Below are 22964 nucleotides of genomic sequence, written 5' to 3' on the forward strand. Positions count from 1 at the left end.
CTCTGTGTCTTCTAGCTCTGCAGCAAGATCCTGGAGAAGACAGCCAACCCTCAGTGGAACCAGAGCATCACTCTGCCTGCCATGGTGAGCCTTGCCCGCTCCAGCCCATTCCAGGAGGCCCTGCGCTCCTGGCCTCCCTGACGTTCTGCCTGTATCCTGGACTTCCCCTTCTTTAAAAGAACCCCACCTCAACACGTGTCTTTTCCCTCTCAGTTTCCCTCCATGTGTGAAAAAATGAAGATTCGCGTCATGGACTGGTGAGTGCTGAGTCTCAGAGTCTCTGGAGGTGGCTATCTTCAGGGCTCACTGGGTCCTTCAGTTTCCCTCAGTTCAGAGCATATAGTGGGAGAATCTATTTCAGGTGAGGGAGTATCCGCTGCTGGGAGGCCAGAGAAGGAGAGGGTGTGGGCTGTTCTTGGGAAGCTCACTTATAGGCCTGCCCCAAGGCATAGGAGGGCAGCCAGATGGGTACCTGAGATACCTTAGGGCAGGGGATGCCAGGAAGGCTTCCTGGAGGAGGTGGGGTTTTGTTAAGTCCAGCTTGAGGGCATTCCAGTGAGGAGAGGATCATAAGCAAAGGCAAGGAAACTGCAAAGAGTAGAGCTTCTGGGTGGATGGACCATGACCCACCCTGCCCCAGCCCTGCCATGGGTTGCTGCCATGAAATGGTGTGGAGTCACTGCAGGCTTGGAACAGGTGAGGGCAAGAGCTTGTGGACATCTTGGAAAAGTGCTCTGCCATCTGCTGAGCACCTACTGTGTGCCAGACCCTGTGCTCAGCAAGTATTTCACATGTGTGACATTGCCTGATCCTCAGCTCGACTGACTCCTGGCTACTTTATAGATGAGGGGGTGACCTGTCTGAAGTGACAGCTGGGAAGCAGCTGAGGCCAAGATTGAACCCAAGCCTGCTGCTCCCAAAGCCTGTGTTCTTAAACACTGGGCTACCTGCTTCCCAGTACGCTAAGGTGATCTCTCTCACACCTGGAAGGCTGTTAGGGGTCCCCACGCAGGAGCACCAGGACCTTTCATACATCAGGCTTTCCAAAAAGAGAGTTGTCCTTTCTCTGCCCCCAAAAACTCTTGGCCATGTGGTTCCCAGCATGTTCTCCTTTGGTCTCAGGCCACGGCACCCCCAGCCAGCAGGGTAATGAGAGACCAGGGAAAACCCCCAGGCCACAGAGCCATTAAAATGTGTGCCAGTTCCCCAGGCCGAGAGAAAACAGCTTGTGGGAATTAGAGAGGAAAGCAGTAGCCAGGAGGGCCAGGAGGGAGAGGCCTCTAGGGCCCTGACCGCAGGTATGTTCCGTGGGCAAGTGGTCTGGGGCAGAGATGTGTTCTCCGTCCCCAGAACCACCTCTGCCTCTCAGTTCATGGTGTGTGTGCACCTGAGTGCGCTGCGTTGATGGGGGCCGATTGGCTGTCTGCGTCTGTGTGTCTGTGCGTGTGGACTCTTGTGCGCACATGCACACGGGTATGGTTGTCTTGTGTATGGTGGGTGGGCCTTGCTGGGTCCATGTGAGCTGTGTCAAAGGCATCAGCGTACTGTACAATCCAAACACGTTACGGAATCTGGTGGTTGCATCTCTGGTTTGGGTTGAAGTGGCATTTTTATTGTGAGTCTATTTTCAGACTTGCTGTATTTTCCAAAAGCAACCCCAAGCCCTAAAACCCAACTGTTGGCCAAAAAGTGTTCTGCTGCTGTGCTGCAAGTTCTTATCCAGAAAAAGTGCTTCTCCAACCCCTGCCCCCAAAAGACTCAGATAAACTTTTGTTATTACCTGAATCCTGGAAATATGATATGGTCCACATGGCCTTTCTCCTGTAACTTAATCTTCCCTTTGATTTTTAAATATTTGCTTTTTTTTGTTAAAAAATGAAAACTCAAAAGGCTATTCCCATCTCATACGAACAGAATTTCCCTCCTCCCGTTTTCCTGCCTTTCTCGCAAGGCTCAGATAAGACCAGAGGTGAGAAGTCCCATTCTTCTCCAAGGTGCTTCTCTTTTCCAGGGCGGTTGCACAATCCCTCAGCTGCTGGTTATCTGGTGTTGATGATCTCATTGTAGGGTGTTTAAGGAAATTTTTACTTTCCAGAGCTTCTTGACATCATTCATCAGGAAAATTGATGAAGCTCTGCTGACAATTTGGTCTTTCTCGTTAGCTCCCTGCCCCATGAAGCATTTTAGAATCAAAGCTTAATCACCTCCCTGGGAAGGCGAGTATGAAGTATGAAAAGAGGAAGAGAGGGAGCAGCAGAGATTAGGCATCCCATGGGTATGAGATGTAACAGGAAAATAAGACAACTTTGCCCAAGCGTGTCTGTCACAACAGGGCTTGGGTGTGTCGTTGCTTAAAGAAAGGATGCCTGTGACCAAGGTACTCCCAGGAGGGAGAGAGAGCCTACAGAGCTCCAAGGAAAGCGGCCCCCAGGGAAATTTCAAGGAAGGAGATAGGTCTTGCCTGGTCCAGCCTTTCTCAATTTAGCACTATGACATTTGGGGCCAGAAAATTCTTTGCTGAGGAAGATAGGCCTGTGCATCATGGGATGTTTAGCAGCAACCATGGCTTCTCTCTACTGCCCCTGCCACTGCCCCTGCTCCCATCCCCACCCCATTCAAAATTGTCTCCAGATATTGCCAAATGTCCCTGGGGTTGAAATCACTGCATTGAGAACTTTTGCTCTAGCCTGACAGTAAGCAGTGGGTGGCTGTGATTGAAGCTCTGGTTTCCGTGTCAGGCAAATCTGGCTCAAATACTGGTTTTGCCATCTAGGCAACCTTTGTTCCATCATTTGAAATTGGGGCTAATTGTAGTACCTGCCTCATAGGGCTGAGGGAGGTTAGAGCTAATTCATGTGACGATTTTAGCATACTGCTTGGCTTTCAGTAGGTGCTCAGTAAAAGCCAGCTATTCTATATATTATTATCAAGGGGGCAGGTGTGGGACACAGAGGGAGGGTCTGCGTGGGATGTTATTGGCTAATGGACTCATTAATGATAGTCAGTCTGCTCGAATTCATAGCCACAGTTCCCATAATGGTTGGAGGGGAGAAACCTTCCTCCTGGGAAGCCAGACAGGGACAGGCCCCCGTGTTGTGCCCAAGAGCAGCATGGCAGAAGCACTGGACCTGGAGTCAAGACATTGGGGTTTCCGTTCTGGCTCTGCCCCTCCCCACAGGCTGACCTTGGGCAAGGACCTTCTATTTCTTTTTCTTTTTTTTTTTTTAAAGGTTTTATTTATTTATTCATGAGAGACAACAGAGAGAGAGAGAGAGAGAGAGAGAGAGAGAGAGAGAGAGAGACATAGGCAGAGAGAGAAGCAGGCCTTCAGGGAGCCCGATGTGGGACTCGATCTCAGGACCCTGGGATCACACCCAGAGCTCAGTGGCTCAGCCACTGAACTACCCAGGTGTCTTGAGGACCTTCCATTTCAGAGCCTCAACTTGCTCATCTCTGGAATGGAGAGGGTAATAAAAGTACTCATTCCTCAAGGTTCCTGAGAGGGTCCTTTGAGATAAAAAAGGTAAAAGTGCTTTGTCACATATAAAGTCAGATACAAAGCATAATTGTGCATTAACTAATACAAGCTAATTTAAGATGTGGCCTTGGAGATAGTTTCTTCTTGGTCACCTGGTTTTCTCCTGGTCTGGATTATTTCTTGAGCTTCTGGAACTTTTCTCTTCCTGGGTCGGGGGTCTGGCTCCCTGAGCAACCTCCTGCTCCCCCACCCTGCCTCCTGCCTCTGGCCTCTTTCCTTTCAACCTGCTTATGCCTCCCCAGTCATCCAGGCTGGCAGCCCAGTGTTGGTTGGCTGATGTGTGTTGGATGCTGGTGTTTGGTCAGATGGACTAATTCCTTCCAGAGGAGTCTTAGACAATGCTTCTTTCCAGTCTCTTCTTCCTAGGATTATCAGGCCTCAGTAACATACCCAGCGTGAAGACTGGAACCCCTAAAGATGTATAACTGAGGCCCTCTCCTTCCTGAGTGGGCTGTGGCCTACAGTCCTCCTCCTGTGTTCATGCCCTTTCAACCCCCTTATTCTAGGGACCGCCTTACCCACAATGACATCGTGGCCACCACCTACCTGAGTATGTCGAAAATCTCTGCCCCTGGAGGAGAAATAGAAGGTAAGATTCCCCACTTTGTTCTGCCCCCTGGTTCCCTGCACTCTCCCCTGATCCACTCCTGTCTGTTTCACACCTCTACTTTTGAGAGTGCAGAAATAGGAATATTAATTATCAGGCCTTTGCAGCCTATTCTCCATGAAGAAGGGCTGTGGCCGATTTGAACAATGGGCTTACAAACATTTTAGATGCTCTACACCTTGGCTGGTGGGACTACACCACTGACTGGTACAGAGAGGCTAGTTCACTCCTACAGCCATGCCATGCACCAGATTCTGTGTTGGCCAACTGTGCCCTAGCAGTTTCTATTTTGAAATAGCTTTCATTGGTCAATTAAAAAGTAGGCCATGATCATTTTGTAAAATTTTAAAGATAATGAAGAAGAATATAAAATTGACCCATAGAATTACTCATCTGCTTACCTCCCCCCAGATAAGAGCTAATTATTAATATTCTGGGAGTCTTCCGTGTATATGTATGTATATGTACACATACAGGTGTGTGTGCATTAAAAATGGTTTTGAAACAATTGTTTTGAAAATTGCTTTTGTTACTTGGCAATACAACAGAGATGTTTATTCGTGTGATTAAATATTCTTCTACAATATAATTTTAAGTGAATACACATATTCCATTATGTGAATGTACCATAATCCATGTTAACTAGTTAATGATGAATACTTAAGTGGTTTCTAATTTTTGTACATTATAAGCAACGAACTTTTACTGAATATTTTTGTAGCTGAATCTTTATACAAGCCATGATTTTTTGAGAGGGATTAATACCTAGAAGTGGAATTGCTGTATCAAAGGATTTGTACATTTTAAAGCGATTTGTAATATATCAAAATTGCCCTTCAGAAAAAAAAAACTGGACTAATGTATACTCTGGTCACTCACATGAGCTTCTTTTGCTGTACCTTCACCAACACAGGGTAAAAATAATATTAAAAAAACTTTGTTAATTTGATGGGTGAATTTTATTATTGCCTTTATTTTCATTTCATTAATAGCTGGTTAAGTTGATGAATGCAAGTTTAAAAATATTTTAATAATTTTTCTGTATTTATATATTATATATTTATATACTCTATATTTATTTTATTATAAATTGCCTGTTCATTGTCTTGGTCCATATTTCTGATGGTATGTTTGTCTTTTTCTCATTGTTTTGTAAGAGTTCCGTGTGTGTGTGTGTGTATGGATGTTAACTTTCCCCATCATATAAGTGGTAAATAATTCTTGTCTACTTTATTTTACCATTTAATAGAAATTGATGTATAGAAATTAAAATTTTTTATGTAGCCAAATCTTTTAACCTTTCCTTGGCCACTAAGGCAAGGACCTAACATTTTTTTCACAATTGTTCTTTGGTAATACCAACACTGTATATTGAAAAATCTTTCCCCTCTATTTTGAAATACTACCTTTATCCACTACTAAATTCCTAACTGTGTTCTTGGACCTGTTTCTTGATTTTCTATTATCTTTAATTGGTATGTCTGCTTGTTATTTCTTAGGTTTTGGTATCTGGGTAATGCTGGCTCTGTAAAATTAATTGGAAAGATTTAAAGTCGTTTCTAACATCTGGAGCAGTTTATATAACATAAGAATATAGTCTTTTGAGGGTTTGAAAGAATTCATCCATAAAACCAGATGGGCTGGGTGCCCTTTTTGAGTGGGTATAGTACTAACTCTTTAAAAACTTTTCAGTTTCTCCTGTGATCATTGTTATTTTTAGTTTGTTACTTTTATGATAGTCAATTCTAGGATATCTTCCTGGAAGAGTATTTGCTATGCTGAGCTCTTCTGATTTCTTTATATAACTATTATAGAGAACAGTCTTTTATAATTTAGATAATTCTCTCTACCTGGGGTCTTTTCTCCTTTCTTATTTCTAATGATATGTGTTTGAGTTTTCTTTTTTTCTTGATTAGGTTTGTTGTAAGTCTCCACGCCCTCCACCCTACCACACATACACACATACACACTTTGTTGGACTTTTCCAAGAATCAACTTTTGGATTTATTTATCAGTTCTAATATTTTTTCTTAATTTTCTAATATTTTTCTTTTCTAATGTTTTATTCTCTCATCTTTTTACTCTTTTTGTGTTAAAAGAGTAAAAGATTCCTCTTAAAAGTTTCTAATCAACATCTTGTAATTACTTTTAAAATCTCTTGTCTAAATAATGATATGGTCTCTGCTCCAGAGGTGATGCTTTTGGTCTTCAGCAACCCCCAAGGTTATATTTAACTCAAACAATGAGTTAAAATTTAAAAAAATTTTTTTTACATTGAAAAATTTAGTTTATTTGGAATTTATTTAGGTACACTTTTTGAGTCTGATTGGATTTTTTTGTAGGTAGTCTACTTTTTTCTAACTAGATGCTGCTGGTAGGGATGCATCTTTTTTTCTTATTGCTAAATTACTCTGAAGTACCTAGGTACAGGACTCTTTTCACTGAATTTTGTCTGAGACATAGCAAATTCTTTAAATCTGAGTTGGGGAATAATTTATTCTAACATGAGAACATGAGCAGTTGAAGGCAGGGTGGGGTAGGAATAAGAGCCTGGAGCTCTGGAACCAGGCAGCTTGGGTCTCAGTTCTGTTTCTTTGTAGCTAAGTGAGTCACTCCCCTCATCTCACCAGTCCTGGCCTCATAAGGTTGTTGTAAAGATCTAGTGAGATTATAACTGTAACATTCTTAGAGTGTCTGGTACACATGAAATCCTAAAGTAAAGTAACATTTGCTGTGTAGTATCATTATTATTGGCTTTCTGCATCACTAATCTGATTTTATTTCCTGTACCAGTTCTCCTTACTGCTTTCCATGTGGTTTAAAATCGGCCATTGCATTTTTTAGTTTCTCGTCCCGCCTTCTTTTCCCTCTGTTATTCCTTTGATATGTTCATTTTCTTTTTTGTCTGTTCTCTCCCAGAAGATTTGCTTAGTTCCACAAAAGCTATGCCTTCTTGCCCTCTGTTGAGAATTCCAAATCATTTCTGAGACTTTCAGGTAAATGTTCTTTGGAATCTTACAGATGCTGCTACCCTCTCTTGGTTGGCACCCTGGGAATCTTCCTTTCTCCTTAATTTATGCTCTACCAAGACCTGGTCAGTGTTGGTGTCTTTCTACAGAGAGGGTGCCTTGTTCTCTGTCCAATCATCCTGACAAATCTTTATCTGGAGCACAGGTTAAGGTGCTCAGTTTCTGGAAGACTCCACCTAGGGCTCTTGAAGTTGAGCAATCCCTTCTTCTAAGGTTCTCTGAAACATAAAAACACCCCCCTCCCCTGAAAAAACAAGCCGACTTATAATGATAGAAAATTCAAACATACACAAAAATACAGAACTGTGCGGTGGAATTCCAGGTGTCCTCACTCAGTTTAATGTCTAGCTGCTCTCTGCAGCTCTGATTTCATCGTTGATACTTTTAATTGGTGAAATACACAAAAACTGCCTCCCACAGGGCTCTGCTAGGAGGACCCCCCTGCCCCCGCCCCTCCCCCTTCCAACTGGGAACAATCATCCCAAGATGCGGTAGTTGTATCCCGTTCTCCGCCGCCCCCCCCCCCTCTAGTGCTGTTCAGATAATTTCTGAGAATGGCTATTTTGGATGGACAGATAGAAAGATTTGAGGTGGGGGGCAGTGCATTATGAGGATGGGGTGGGAGAGAGACTCCCTGTAGATCGAAACTCCAGGTATGTAAGGAACTTTCTCCAATTTTCCGATTGGTCCTGACGCCCCCCCCCTACAATCCAGGGGCGGACCCAGATAGAAGCACACAGAGTGACCTTCCGACTGTTTTCCGACGGCTACCGTTTTCAGGAGGCCACAGCTGCGCCTGCCAACAGCTAGCTGCCCGAGGGAGAGTTTAGATCCCCGTCTCCCCATCAGTCTTCATTACGTCTGGTGTGGTTGGCCTGGATCTCTTTCAGGGTCACTGTGAAGGTTTTCGCAGGAATGTGAGGAAGAGGTTTATGTGGCCACTAGATGGCGCTCAGGTCATGGGCAGCGCCGCGTCCGCGAGGTTCAGGGCGGCTGGCGGAGCTGGGTGCAAACGCTCCCGCAGGTTGTTTTGGGGATCCGTGAGAATCGTCTCGCAAACTATGGCTAACCGGTTCTAAATGTGTTATTAAGTAGCTTGATCTCTGGAACAATACAAGAGTGTAACTTATTGCTCAAAATGGAGCCGCCCTTCCTGGCGCTTCTGGTGTCCCTTCCCTGAGAGATGGGTCCCTATCTGAGAAGCTGCCCCTTGGGATTTGCCTTGCTCCCTGCCCCTTCTCCCATGGTCCTGAGGCCATCTCAGGACGTGTGGCTCCGCCTTTCCTTTCAACTGTGTGTATTTTTTCCTTCCCTTTAGGGGATCTAGCACATTCGGGCAGCTCGTGGCACCATCTTCTCATGGCTCCCAGAGCCCCAACTAAACCAAACTGTAAAAACCAGTTGTTTCTCTTTATTTCCCCACCTCCTGGTTCACCAGATTATTTGGCCCAACCGGGAGTTTTTGTTTTTCTTGCCAGTGAGGACAGAACCTAACACTGGCCTCTTAAGCACTTCTGCCCACAAGTTTGCCTGGGCACACTTAAGTATTCCTTGGACCCTGTGCTCCAAAGCATTGAGGAAAAATTTTGTTTTCTAAAAAGGAGTGATTTCCTTAGAAGGTACAGTTCTTTCAAAAGGTAACAGGCACCTAAAACCCATGAAATGACACAGATTCTTTTATAACTTTATACATAATGGAAATTACACTACAAAGATGGCACTTGTATCCTACAGTTTTTTCTAAGAAATCCGAAGTTTTTTTGTTTTTGTTTTTGTGTGTGTGTTGGGGGTGGGGGTTTGGAGTGGTTTTTTTGTTGTTGTTGTTGTTGTTGTCTTTTGTCTTTGGAGCATAGATGATGATTTCCCAGCACTTTTTGGCTTCTTCTCCTGTCTGCATGGTCTGGTGTCAGGCCGCCAAACCATGGGCACGGGCGATGTGCTGAGAGGGGGAGCTGGCGGGGCCAGTGGCAGGTAACGGTCCCAGCTTCTCCAGGAGGACACACGGCTGTCTGTGGGCACTGTCCGCAGGGCTGTGATGTGTGACTCACGGGGTCGGAAGGGCCTGCTCCTGATCTTCTCTGGCTTCCCATGGGTGAGGGAGTCAGGCTTGGTGGCTCAGGCCAGCAAACTGGGAGTATTCATGAGTGTTCTGGGGCTTCTACAGCCACAGTTCCCCAGGCTTAGGGAAAATACAGCAGAACCCTTGCGTTTTGGCAGAGTGATGAGGACTGAATGGTAGTTTTGTCTTTGGTGGCTTCACTGGTCACTGTGCCCTCGACTTTATGAGCTGTCTGTAGACACAGAGGAGAGAACCTAAGATGATCCTCCGTACCTGGAGACTTGTGGCCCTGCCCCCAAATGAGGAATCATTGGTCAGAGTTGTCAGCAGGGCCAGGTCTTATGTGGTGCCCAGCACCGTGCCTGATTAGGTTTGTTAAATGAATGAACGAATGAGTGAAGAAATAAAGGAATTCATGAGAGGCGCCATTGGGAAATAGGCTGGTCAGCTGCCGCCCTCCAGTCCTTCTTGGCACCAGAGGCGTGTATGGGTCAGATGGTTGGCAGGGCGGGGGCGGGGAGACGTCTGTGTCTAGGCTGGGCACCGGTTTACGGCCAGGATTCAGAGTTGGTCTGTGGATGTGGAGCCGAGTTTACCTCTGCAAGAAGCACATGCAGTCAGAACTATGACCTCGGCCTCATTAGCCTGAGATGACTGACCAGGTCTGTTTGTAATCATTTGAAAGGAGCTTAAAATGGAATCTGTTTCCTTTGGGTGGGCTCTGGCTGCTGTTCTCCTTGGGGCCGCAGCTGTGCCTGTGTTGGTCAAAGCTCCCCTGTGACCAGAGGCCTGCTCCCCCACTGATGAAAACCTATTTCTGTGGATATGAAAATGGGCCTGAATTACGGTTTTCTGTAATTTGGCTTTGACTTCTGCTAGCTGGTATTTCTAGCTGAGGCCTGGCTGCAGAGAGCTGTGGGGCTGGGTCCCAAGGCCTGGACCCCTGGCAGCTGTGACTCACCCTCCTGCTGCTTTATGCACCCGTGGGTCAGCCCATGTTCCCCTTCTCTCTCTTCTTCACTCTTTTTTTTTTAAATTTTTATTTATTATTTATGTATTTTAGTCACAGAGAGAGAGAGAGAGAGAGAGAGAGAGAGAGAGGCAGAGACACAGGCAGAGGGAGAAGCAGGCTCCATGCACCGGGAGCCCGATGTGGGACTCGATCCCGGGTCTCCAGGATCACGCCCTGGGCCAAAGGCAGGCGCCAAACCGCTGCGCCACCCAGGGATCCCTCTCTTCTTCACTCTTTATCTCTGTGTCTCAGTCTTCCTTCACAATATTTTGCTTAACTCTTGGCTCTTAACTACACTCATGGAGTTATGGGAAAGTAGTCATAGATCTACTTTGAGGGGAGGAGACAAATAGGTAAAGGTGACCAACGAATGGAAATCATCAAAGATTTCACCAGCCATATCTACAGGCTTGGTCATGACCCCAAGCCTGGTTACATTCAGTTGGGTGGAGGAGGAAACACGGAGGGTCAGAATGCAGGAAGAAGCTGGAGTCTGAGAGGACCATGGAAGGATACTTAAGGGTACCCACTCCCTGTGGAGTGTCTTAGATCTGCCTAGAAGTGAGGGACAGATTCCAAGAGCCCAGAAGGATGCTAGAGCATCTTGTTCCTTGCTTCTCTCATTTCTTGCTTCTCCTTCTTTGCCTCTCTCATTTCTAGACACTCCTTATCAGCATGTAAGGGCACGTCCAAGTGTGTAGAACCTTGAGCTCAGGGACAGTGTCTGGCACTGTGCTTCACTCACAGTGGCAGGTGCCTGAAGCCAGATACCAGTTCCTGCTGTTGTGAAAATGCAACATGGTGTTCTCAGTGGCAATCATGAAAATGACCACGAGATGGAGATGTTGCCCTTTGAAATGCGGTTGCTCTGTATACTTGGTCCCAAGTGTCAACCTGCCTGTTGGGTGGAGAGCTGGGTGTGCCTCACTGCCTTTTCGTGTTTCCCGCACCCTTTCTTTGTGTCTGTACTTTGTTTCCCTCACTTATTTGGCTATAATATAGAAAAAAAAAAAAAAAGCACAATTTCTTTTCTGTGTTTTTTACTTGAATGTATTAAGTTCGGGCCCCATTTTCAATTGGTGCACAGAGTACACAGACATAGGTAGGCAGACAGTGGTGGGGAGGGACCTTAGGGTTCACCCTGTAGCTAAGGGGAGGGAAGGGTAGAGTGGTGTGGTGATGACTTAGTTTGTGATAAATTCACAGCTGGGAGGGGGTGGGACCCTGGGCCACATCTGTTTCCCACACGGGACTGTCTTTCCATCCCTGCCTGCCAGCTCTCCATCCACATGCCTGTGCACGTAACCAGTCCCCGTCTCAGTCATGTCCATCCTAACCCCTCTTCCATTTCTTTATGCTTCAGAGGAGCCTGCAGGTGTGGTCAAGCCTTCTCCAGCCACGGACCGTATGTGCTTTCCCCCTGGGGATGGCAAGGGGGCAGGCCTCGGGGTTTAAGCTGGAGGGGAGAGGGTGTTGGTTGCTGGGAATTTTTTAGTTTGCCTGAGGTGGGGCTGGGATTCACCACCCAGTCTCTGAGCTTACCTGAGGCTGTTACCTCTCAACCGAGGTTGAATGTGAAAATCGCTGGGAATGCTTTAAAGACAATTCCTTCTCTCCCCCGCCCCCCCCCCCCCCCCCCCCCCAGTCTCATCCCCAACCCTTTCCTGAACCAACTGGGCTCCAGCTTAGGCTCAAATGAGTACACACTCTCAGGCAGGGAATGGTGGGGTGGGGGCCTGGACGAAAACATCCTGGGGACCAGGGGGAGGCCAGGGGGAGTGGAAAGCTCTTGAAGTTCACAAGGTAAATCATAATGGAGAGGATTAGTACGAATAATTAGTAAAGCTCATGTTAGTTTTCTCAGCCTGGGCCTCCCACCTTGGTCCCAAATGCCAGAGCCCTGTCTGTGCTGGGCACTGGAGGGAGAGTCAGGACAGTAGCTTGGCAGCTGGCTCTGTGGCCGGGTGTGTGTGTGCGTGCGTGCGTGTGCTCCTGCGCTCTGGTCAGTAGTATCTAGTTCTCAAGCCCTGTCCCTGCCCACCCCACATCACCTCAGGGGCCTGGCATGTGGAGGGACTCAGGGTTCACAGCTCCTGCCCTTAGCTCGGGCTCAAGCATGTCCTTTCTGAGGCCATTGATTCTGTACCTACCTTGCTCCCTCCTTGCTCATATGTATTGGATCATCCCAGATGATTCCTGCTCGTGGGTCCACTTCCCGCTTTTGGCATTCTGGAAACAGCTTGCCCCCCTACTTCCTCTGGAAGAGACACCCTGGCTTTTTGAGGTTCTCAGAATACACCCAGTGAAGTCCTGTCCTAGAAAACTTGTCTGTTGGCTGGAAAATCATGACATAACCACAGAGGGCCTCTGAAAAGGAGGGAGGATTTCCCTCATCATTGTGGGATTCTCCTTTTCGTTCTCCTCCCACCTGTGCTACTGAAAGGTTGTTCTTTGCACAATGTGGGGAGGGAGACAGGAGGCCAGCATGAATTAGGGCTGTTAGGTAATCTGCCTTGACTTCATAATGATATTGGGGGTAAGGGAGACATGTTCCCTGGTGGGGGGTTGCTTGTGGATTGGGACACCTAACCAGGTTCCTGCCCTGGCTCCAGGGATAGCTTCTATGGTCATCAGATTTCAGGGCCTCCTTTGTGCCTCCCCTCACTCCTGTGCAGGAGGCAGTGGGCATGCAGGATGGGATTTGGCCTAGGAGGGGCAGGGCAGTAGAGCTCCTAGCTTTGCATGCTGGCTGCGTGCATGGGCTTTGGGGTCAGATCATTTGGAGTTATGCCATTTTGTAGTGAGGTGTTCCTTTGCATCTCTGAGCCTCAGTTTTCTCATCTGTAAAATGAGATAATAGAAATAATACAAATCTCCGTGTCTTAGCAGAGTGGTGTGGACTAAGGGGTCTGTGAGAGACAATGGTCAGTGTCATGATTCTTTATGCCTTTCTGGGCACTGCATCCTGTGCATGTTCAGGGAACTGAGGGCCAGGGATGGATGCAGGTCTGAAGCTGGTTGAGTTGAGCACTAGAAGGCCCCGCAGGGCTGGCTCCTCTGATCCCCACCTGTGTCTCCCAGTGGATGACCATCTGGGCTTCCTTCCCACCTTCGGGCCCTGCTTCGTCAATCTCTATGGCAGCCCCAGGGAATTCACTGGCTTCCCGGACCCCTACGCGGAACTCAACATGGGCAAGGTGAGCCTGCCAGCATCTCCACACCCCATTTGCCCCCCACCCCCACCCAGCTCCAGATCCCCAGGCCTGCATGCAGGGCTCTTCCAGCCTGGGCAGCACCTGCTCCATTCTGGATGCCAGCTGCCTGATGGGGCTTGAGTGGGCCCAGGGCCAGACAGCCCGTCCTCAGAGAACCCTCTTTCCACCTGGCCCCCTCCTGGTCCCCTCCTCCTTCTCACACCCCATCCCTTAGCTTCTCCTTCTGGCCAGCCTGGCCCCCTTATCCCTCATTTTCCTGGCCCTGGAGGGACCCAGGCCTCATCTGTGTCAGGTTTCATCTCATTTGTCTGGGTTGGAGTCTGTCTGGATGGCTTGTCACATCCCCTTGAACTCTCTGGGCCACCTTTCCTTATCTGCAGAGTGATGAGGGTAGCCCACAGCCTTCCTGGTTGCCGGGGTGATGAGCAAGTTCAGGGCCAGATCAGGCTCCTTTCCTTGCTCTCCTCTTCCTCCTCTTTCCTTGCATCTCCCCTGTTCCTGGTGACCCAACCTCCCCTCTTAGGGGCAAGGCGTGGCCTACCGAGGTCGGCTTCTGCTCTCCCTGGAGACCAAGCTGGTGGAGCACAGCGGCGAGCAAAGGGTGGAGGACCTCCCTGCTGATGACATCCTTCGGGTGGAGGTGAGGGGTGTGTGGCTCTGGAAGGGCTGAAGGGAGTGGCAGCCAAATGGGACTGGCTCCTAGTGTCCTGGTGGAGGCTCAGCTCTGCCCACAGTCTGTGCCTTCACCCCTCTGTGTGCCAGTGCCTCAGCTGTGAGGTAGGAGTAGCCCCATGGCACCTGTGCTTCCCTGAGGAATATTCAGAAGTTCAAGGAAGATTAATAAACACATTCTAAAAGCCTAGAGCTTGATGCAAAGTGAGAGGTCTATTTTATAACAATACCGTGGGAACAGCTAACACTTATTGACCACTGTATGTCAGACACAATGCTAGTGACTTGATGTCACTGAGTCCTCCCAGCACCTGTGAGGTATATGCTTTTAGTATCTTCATTTTATAGATGAGGACACTAAGGCTCAAATGTACCAGAACAGCCTCACAAGGCCTCCTGAGCCTTGTGCCCAGGAGGCAGCTGGATGGGGTCTTCATGGTGGGTTAAGCTTTCAGATTCTAGTGAGAAAGCGCTGGTTTGAATCCTGGCTTGACCACTTACCAGCTCTAGTACTTTCCTTATCAATGAACTCAGGATAGTGAGTAGACCTACCTCCTAAGGTTGTTGCAAGAATTCAATTAAATCAAAGATGCATGCCCTGAGCAGTTAGTAAGCATTAGCTGTTATTACTATTTGCATTATTCAACCACCCAGTTGTGCACCCCTCTTCTCTCTGCCTTCTATGAAGGGGACCACAAAGTCATCTTGGTTCAAACCAGGGTATGTGATTGAGAGCCTGCCATGTCCTCAGCCCTGTCCCCGAAGCCTAGAGGAGACATTCCTCTCCAGCATATGGTAGTTTGTATATAGGGCAGAACTGGGTGGCGTAGTGGAGACCCTGACTGGCATGGGGTGGGGAGCTATGGGCAGCGCATGGTGCTTTAGAGCCTTCAGCTCCTTTTGAATGGCAGATGCAGGAGCCCAGGCTTCCCTGGGGTGGGGGTGGGGGGCGGTGCCATTGCTGCTGGTTTGGATTAAGGAGCAGCATGACCTTGGAGGAGCAGGCCTTATTAGAGGAACATGGCCAAACACACAGGCCTGGAATGAGTTTGCTCAGTTAGTAACCAAATCTGGGCACTGTTGCTTAGCTGGACCATTTACCACCCATCTGTCCAGCCAGGATTTATTGGGCGCCAGTCACGGCCAGGGCCTGCCAGACATGTGACCCCTCCCCACCCCAGTGTCTTCCTTCCTTCTCCCATGACCCGTCAGCTGCCGTTTCTGCCCCCAGAAATACCTCCGGAGGCGCAAGTACTCTCTCTTTGCCGCCTTCTACTCGGCCACCATGCTCCAGGATGTCGACGATGCCATCCAGTTTGAGGTCAGCATTGGGAACTACGGCAACAAGTTCGACACGACCTGTCTGCCACTGGCCTCCACCACCCAGTACAGCCGGGCAGTCTTTGATGGTGAGGCTGGAGGCCATGCGCCTGGCACAGTGGGGCCGAACCCTAAATCCTGCTTCTCATGGAGAGTTGCTGGAGGCCCACCTGAAGGCGTTGGCCCAAGCAAACTGATTTAGGGTGACTCCCTGCTCTGTCCCCTACTCCCCCGTGCCACCGCCCACTCCCCACTCACCTCCAGGTGAGTCTCTGCTGCCAGGACCACAGACTGGGCTCCTGGAACTGGCTGTGGTCGGCACTGATCCTGACCTATGGCAATAGTCGATTTCATGGTGGCTATTTGTTTGGTGTAGAGATTTTGGAGAACGTGGGTTTCCCATGGTCTTTTTAGCAACCTCTCTAATAAGAGTGGTAGCTGTTTGTTCAGCCCAGGAGGAGGGAGTACAGGCACTTTGCTTGGCCACTGGGGTATGTGGGCAATCCTATATGTCCAAGGGAATTCTTAGGGGGAAGGAGCAGGTGTCTGTATCTGTTCCGCCCTTGGTCCCCTTCCCACCCACCTCTGTACTCCTGGCTCAGTACCAGGCCTTTCCTGTCCTTCCAGGGTGCCACTACTACTACTTGCCCTGGGGCAATGTGAAGCCTGTGGTGGTGCTGTCATCCTATTGGGAAGACATCAGCCACAGAGTCGAGGCTCAGAACCAGCTGCTCAGGATCGCTGACCATCTGGTGAGTGGAAGCTGCCTCACACCTGCACATGCCTTGTGCCTGCCCCCTGCCCCCATGGGTATCCATAGGCCAGGACTCCATGGGTGCAAGCACTTACATGTAGCTATATCTGCAGACTTTCATGGTGCCTGAGTCCCTTGTATCCTGACTGTGGCTTGCCAGATCTGTGATCTTGTCCTGCTGCTGGCAAGGGAGTGTGAATGATCTGGGGGGCCCAGTGAGGTAGGAGACAGAACAGAGAAGGAGCTGAGAGAAGGGAAGCTGGAGCAGCAAGGTGGAGCCTTGTACCCATTCATTCATTCATCAAATGCCTTTGACTCCTACTACGTGCCAGGGTTTGTGCTGGAGGCTTGTAGCCTCAAGGTAGACATGAACAAGGAGTTACCCTGCCGTCAGGAGTCAGTCTAGTGAAGGCAAGCACAGGCTCACCCACACCCCTCATACAGAGGTTCCAAACCGAGGTGCAGACGACGCTCTAGGAATACCATGAGGAAGGATGGGGACTCAGAGGAGAGAGAGGGTGCAGGAGCATCTGGAAGGCGTTGTGGAGGCAGTGAGGAGACAGAAAGCAGGAGCCCTTTTAGGGGCCATGGAAGCGGTCCAGGAACAGTGATAAGGCACTGGGCCAGCGGGTGGGGGGAGGCGGGGGGGCTCTGGGACAAAGCTATGAGACTTGGGCTAGTAGGACTTGGTGCCTGGGGACTTGGGAAGGCAGGGAGAAATAGAGTTTATGAGGTCAGGCAGTGAGTGCTGCTTTGGAGGTGATCAGGAGATCCCCTCGAGGGTGATCTGTGGCTGCTGAGAGCTGAAGGCCTGGCTCTCAGCCAGAAAGTGGAGGAGAACAAAGTGGCCAGAGGTGTAGAGGCCCAGGCGGGTGGTTGGTGATCCTGGTGGTGGCTCCAGGCTCTTTCTGTGTGTGCACAGCCTGGAGTGTGGCCTCTGGGAACCTGGGGAATGCTGTTGGAGTGAGCCAGGGGCAGTGGGGTGGAGGGAAGTGGTTGTAGAGGTGTGGGCATGTCAGTGGGTGTGGAGGTGAGCACAGTGAGAGGCAGGTGAGGGGAAGGGGAGGACGGTGGTCTTGGAGGGGCAGGAGGGGATGCAGGCCTGTGGGAAGGCATGGTGGCCAGCCTTCCTGAGACTGGCAGCTCTTGGGGAGGAAGGAGACCAGCCAGCACCCAGGTTCTGGAGGACTCAGAGTCCTTGCTCTGTGAGTCCAGATTTCATCTTCTGGGGTGGCCATTCTCTCACAAGCCACTCCCTGAAGTCTGGGACTGTGAGTTCTTCCCAAAGCCTGTCCTCAGAAAAATGGCACATGTCCAGTGAGGCTGATGGGTGGGGAGCAGACCTGAGGGGACTGACCTGCCGTTGACCTGACAGGTATTCTGTGACAGCTGTCTGCCTCCATGGAGATGGCTGCAGAGGAGCTCCAGGAGGAGATGGATGTGACCTGGGAGTGGCTGGGCCTTGAGTTTAGAGAGGGAACTCTCTGTTCCTGGAGGTTGTCTGAGTGTTCCTGAAGGGAGGAGGGGATTGAGCCTGCTTGGGCAGGGGGATTTGGAAGGGATTGCACCTTCCAGGTGGAGACTGCTGTGGGCTCAGAGGGTCCCTCACCTGTGACCTGGCAGGCAGGCTTGAGGGGCTCCGGGAGGGGCAGTGTGCTAGAGTTGTGCTGGAGTCTGCACACAGTACTCAAGTCCTTGTGATCAAGGCCTGTGGGTGCAGTCCCAGGCTTGAGAATTTGGATCTGCTTGGTGTGGGGAGCCCTGGAAGGTTAAGGTGAGAGAGACCCTGGCTTTTTGGGTCTGGGTGCTGCCTTCTCTGTTCTGATGGTTCTCTCCTTTGGCTCAGGGTGAAGATTCAAATTTCGGTGACAGGGCCTGGGGGTTGGGGGCCTGGCATATACCTTGGGCTCTGTGGTGATAGTCCCAACCCTTGCCTGCCTGTTCCACAGGAAGCTGGCCTGGAGCAAGTCCACTTGGCCCTAAAGGCGCAGTTCAACACAGAGGATGTGGACTCCCTGTTGGCCCAGCTGATGGATGAGCTCATCTCAGACTGCAGGTAGGGGTGCCTGGCACCCACGTGCCCTCCCCTCCTGGCTCACCAAGGCTTTCCCTAGGAGTGTTCGTGTGTGGCAGTGAGCGACGGCACGTCTCCCCAGCCATGCTTGGCCAGCAGTCCAGCCTGTGCTGAGTCCAAAGGTGGTGGAGCCAGCATGGGGAGTTGAAAAGGTGACATTTAGAGCAGGTCATAAATCTTCCTGCAGCCGCGGCAGCTGTGGGCCTGGGGCAGCCCGGCTCACCTGAATGGGGAGCATTGTGTCTCTGATCCCCCCACCTCTCAGTTCCCTGATGGAATCTCCAGGAGGAGCTGGCTGGTGGGGGTGACGGTACCCCTCCTCCCCAAGGCCAATTCGGGGACCATGGGTTCCATTTAGCCCTCTATTGACATGGCTGATTGTCAACTTTAGGAAAAGAGGGCTCTGGGGGTGATGGGGAATGGGGGTGCTCAGAGGCCCAGCAGAAGGGGAGGCAACTCAGCATCTCCTCCTCTGCTGGGTGATTTGGGGCTCACCGCCCACCTGTTCTGAGCCTTGCTTTCCTCATCCTCAACCTCATGTTAAGAATAACTGCTAATAATAGCACATAAGCAAAATGCTTGGCCCTTGAGGAAGTATTTAATAAATGGTGGCTATAATTACTATTAGGAAGAAATGTCAGGAGACTTAGGTTCTTGTTCCTTTAACCGGGCATTGTGCCTTTGGGCAGCTTCACTTCCATGGACCTCAGTTTTCTCAGCTGTGAAATGGACTTAATGATAAATAGTTGCTTTTCTACTGTATGGAGTTAAGGGCAAATGTATGAAAGTGTATTCTATGCTCCCCTCAATCTTATCATCCCACCTTCTGGGGACTGAGAAGTACCTTCATGCTCAGCCTCATGCCAAGCCCATTCTTGTCCTTTGTATTTCAGCTGGGGAGTGCATCTTTATCAAACAAAACATTACTCCAAAGACACCCCCCCCCCCCCCAGTCACAGAATTCCAGGCAGGTCATTCATGCATTCCCCAAACCTTCCTGGAACCTAAAGCAAATTGACAGGGCTGCAGCATCAGCCCCCTCCAGAGGTGACAGATGCAAAAATGAGCAAAGGAAGCAGAGTGTATTGAGGAGTTAGAGAAATGAGCTGTAGGAGCTCAGAGCAGGTGCATCAAACTCAGATTGAATTCAGGGAAGCTTCCCGGAGTGGGGGATGACCCTGATGTGAACTCTGAAGGAGAGGTAGGAGCTAACCTTTGGAGAGGAGACCGTCTAGGCAAAGGTGCAAAGCCTGAAATGCCCGTTGCCTCCGTGGGTTGGCAGGGGAAGCAAAGCCCAAATGGGATAGATAGGCCTTAGGGTCCGCTAAAGTGAACTCAGCCTTGGGAGGTTTTACGGGGGAGCACAGGGTTCCCTATGATTCAGATGCTCATTTTGGCTGCAGAGTGAGGGATGGATTGGTGGTGGTGGTGTGAAGAAACTAGATGGTGTCACCCAAACCAGACACGTAGGGAGGGCTGGGGGCTGAGGGAGGCAGAGGGCAGTTTGCTGTCTTTAGGGGGCATCATAATGACAACAGCCTAATAATGAACACTTCCTGTGTGAGGTGCTATTATGAAAATTTTACACGTATGAACTAATCATAAGCACCTTATGAGCTAGGATGTAGAGAGATCCACATTTTATAGATGAGAAAACAGAGGCATGGAGAGGTTAATTAACTTGCTCAGATTCACTCCTCTAGTAAGTGGCTGAGCCTGTTGGCTGTATCACTCTCTAATAAATGAGACTTGCTGGTGGAATGGATGTGGGGGCCCAAGGAAGGTACAGAATGATCTCCCAGCTGTGGCCAGAGCAGCTGGGTAGACAGCAGGGCCATTCTTGGGGGATCAGTGGGAGAAGAGCAGCTTTAGGGGAAGTTGAGAAGCTTAGGACTGGCTGTGTTGGGTGGGAGATACCTAAAGACATCTGTGGTTTGGAGGTTGGAGGACAGAGTGAGGCCGGAGGAGCATACGGGGGCATAGTCCGTGTGAGAAGTGTCTCTGAATGTACCACTGGCTGGGCCTGACAGCCCGGGTGTGGAGGGCGGGCCAGGGCTCTGGGTTCTACCCATAGCACTGCTCATGACTCATGTGTTATGTGGACCTTGGCAGGTAGCAGGTGCCTGAAGCATCTGAGATGGGTGGGACCCAAGTACTGGGCTGCCCTCACTGCCTTTCTCCGGGCTCTGTTCTCAGAGGGTTCAGCTAAATCTACTTCTGCCAAAGCCCGGGCCTCTTTGAGTGACTCTGCTGGACACAAGGTGCCTGGGGGCCCCTGGGGGCATTGGTCTCAGGTCAGGAGTGGCTAAGGGAAGCTTCCATTCTTCTTGGAATGGACACATGGCTCTCCAGGGAGAAATACCAAACCTCAGGACCAATTCCTTCAAGGCACCACTTGAGGCCACCTGATAGCCGTGGGGCGGCAGCAAGAGGGCTGCCTTCACCTCGGGCTCTGTGCTGTCGAGCAGGGTGGCCAGGCATCGGGACCCCATGCCAGTGTGCCAGAGCCGACCACTAGCTGCTCCCCATTCCTTCAGCCAGCCCCTGTCCTGCCTCTGAAATCAGTGTCCTTCATTCCACACCCTCCCTTTTCCTGGCTTCTCTCCCTCTGAGCTGGTCTCCCCCTGGCAGGGTCCCCCTCTGTTCCTCCAGCCCAGCCTTCTCTCATCCTTAGACCCGAGCTCTTGTCTGCCTGCCTCACATCTCTGCCTGGTTGTTCTGGCAGCACATCGGTTCAGTCTCTGGAGTCTTCCTAAAATTGTGCCATGCCACCTGGGCTTCAGCCCCCAGCAGCTCCCACTGCCTTCAGGAAAAGTCCCAGCTCTCATCCTGGTGGACAGGCTCTCTCGCCCCACTAGGACCCCAGCAGTCCCACCCTCCAGCCCTTTGGAGCCTCTGTGCTGGCTTGTGCAGCTCTCGCTACCCCACGTGTGCTCCCTCCTGCCTCTGAGCCTTCATCTTGTGCACATACTGTTCCTTTGGCCAGAACACCGTCTGGCTTTCTGTGGCCTGACTGGCTTCCTCCAGGAGGTGCTGCTGACTCTGAGGCTGCTCAGTGGGGAGTTAGCCTATTTGTCTCTGTTTTGGGTGCTGAGGGCAGGCCTAGGTCTCTGGACCCAGCCTCGTCAGGACCAGCAGAGCTGCTGTTCATGAGGAATGAAATGAATGACCCCTGGGCTAGTTCACCTTTCAGGCTGGATACTGCCCCGGTTCACAGCAGGGGTCGGCAGCGACTTTGGTAGCCATCCAGCTCTGCCCCCAGCCTGCGCCAAGCCACCATGGGGCTGCCCACCATTTCCAAGGTGACTGCCCCGTGTTTGGGGTTGGGGTACCAGCCTCCTCTTCCCAGTCTCCCTTTCCTTCCTTGGGCTTTCCCGGGGCGAGAAAGGGCCAAGACATATTGTTGGTGGCAGTCACGGGTCCTGGCTGTTTTGGGGGCATTTTGGCTGGGCTGCTGGCCTCCATGAAAATCTCCCTCTGGTGGTCTGTATGGCAGTCCCTCCCAGCTCCCGACCCAGGCTAGGAGCATAAATCACCCTGGTTGGCTCCATTCTCCAGATCCGACTCCAGATCTGCCTGCCCCCGCCCTCGGGCCCACTCAGGCCTCCTTCCCAGGCAGGCCCCAGTCCAGGACTCTGGCCCAGGCCCCCCTTTTTACCCACCCAGCGTGCCCCTCCACCACGATCGAGTGGGCTGGGGATGGAGGCCGCCCCTCTCTTGGCCTGGGGCAGCCCCATCCGCGGCACCCTCGGGGCAGTAAATATTATATTACTACAGGGTGTGCGGTACGTGACCTGAGACAGGCCCCGGGGCTTAAGTTTCCCGAGATGGAGTTTGCGTACCATTCCCCCCACCCTAAAAATTCAATTAAAAAAAATAACAGGAAAAATGTAGTGCGCCGAGGGCCTGCCAGAGTGGTGTATCTGGCGGCGGCGGTGCCGCTGCGCTCTGGCGGTAATTGGTTCTGCATAGCTCGGGGAAATTGGCAGAAAAATAAATCAGCCGGGAGCCGGAGTCGAGACACTGCGGGGAGGGGAGTGTGAGGTGGGGGGGCTGCAAGTGGCGGGGGCAGAACCAGCGGAGCGGGTTTGACTGATGTCCTGTTTGGGAGTCAAGGGCTCAGTGGGGGTGGGGCGGGGGTGGAGCAGCCCCCACACCCCTAGGCAGGGATCATCTGGAGAGCTCCTGCACAGTGAGGGAGAGCACAGACACCCCGCCGCACCCTCCCCGCATGACTCTGTGGGGGTAGGGACTGACCCCCAGAGGCCTGGTATGGTGAGGAAGAGCCATATGAAGAAGCACATCTAGGGGGAAGGACCCAGTGGGATGAGGTGGGGGGGGAATCAGAGTTCTGTGCCTCCAAGCAGGATGGAGTTTAAGCCCAACCCCCTCTTGGGGCCCAAGGCTGTATTTCTGAGGCTCTATGTACCCCCTATCTCTTCTCCAAAGGCTTCCCAAACAGAGGACTCTGGGAGGGTTGTCATGGGGCTGCCCCAGGTCGACACATCTGTATCGCTGGCTGCTGGCCTTCCCACAGCGTCTGCAGTGGCTTGTCAGGGATCCATAAATTTCCTTCCTGAAGAAAGTGTGTGTACAACAGAATAGATTCATTTCAGCCAAGGGCAACCTAGCACTCGGCCTCTGCTCTAGGAGGATGTGGGGGGCCCAGAGGGACCTGTTGGGC

General features: G+C 50.7%; 1 protein-coding gene across 22 annotated transcripts in view; it reads left to right on the forward strand.

Moving 5' to 3' along the window:
• Nucleotides 1-22964, forward strand: part of DYSF (dysferlin) — a 217632-nt gene that overhangs the window by 80281 nt on the left and 114387 nt on the right. For 13 of the 22 annotated variants that reach the window (XM_041755218.1, XM_041755224.1, XM_041755227.1 and 10 more), the window contains 9 exons: nucleotides 16-84; nucleotides 214-257; nucleotides 4045-4127; nucleotides 11609-11650; nucleotides 13327-13442; nucleotides 13984-14100; nucleotides 15364-15541; nucleotides 16080-16204; nucleotides 18156-18262. In XM_041755218.1, the coding sequence (XP_041611152.1) occupies nucleotides 16-84; nucleotides 214-257; nucleotides 4045-4127; nucleotides 11609-11650; nucleotides 13327-13442; nucleotides 13984-14100; nucleotides 15364-15541; nucleotides 16080-16204; nucleotides 18156-18262 (881 nt within the window). The remainder of the gene's footprint in view (nucleotides 1-15; nucleotides 85-213; nucleotides 258-4044; nucleotides 4128-11608; nucleotides 11651-13326; nucleotides 13443-13983; nucleotides 14101-15363; nucleotides 15542-16079; nucleotides 16205-18155; nucleotides 18263-22964) is intronic. The other 9 variants (XM_041755223.1, XM_041755230.1, XM_041755231.1 and 6 more) reach the window with 1 other exon arrangement.

The sequence above is a fragment of the Vulpes lagopus genome, chromosome 5 (assembly GCF_018345385.1).
Source record: "Vulpes lagopus strain Blue_001 chromosome 5, ASM1834538v1, whole genome shotgun sequence".
Lineage (NCBI taxonomy): Eukaryota > Metazoa > Chordata > Mammalia > Carnivora > Canidae > Vulpes > Vulpes lagopus.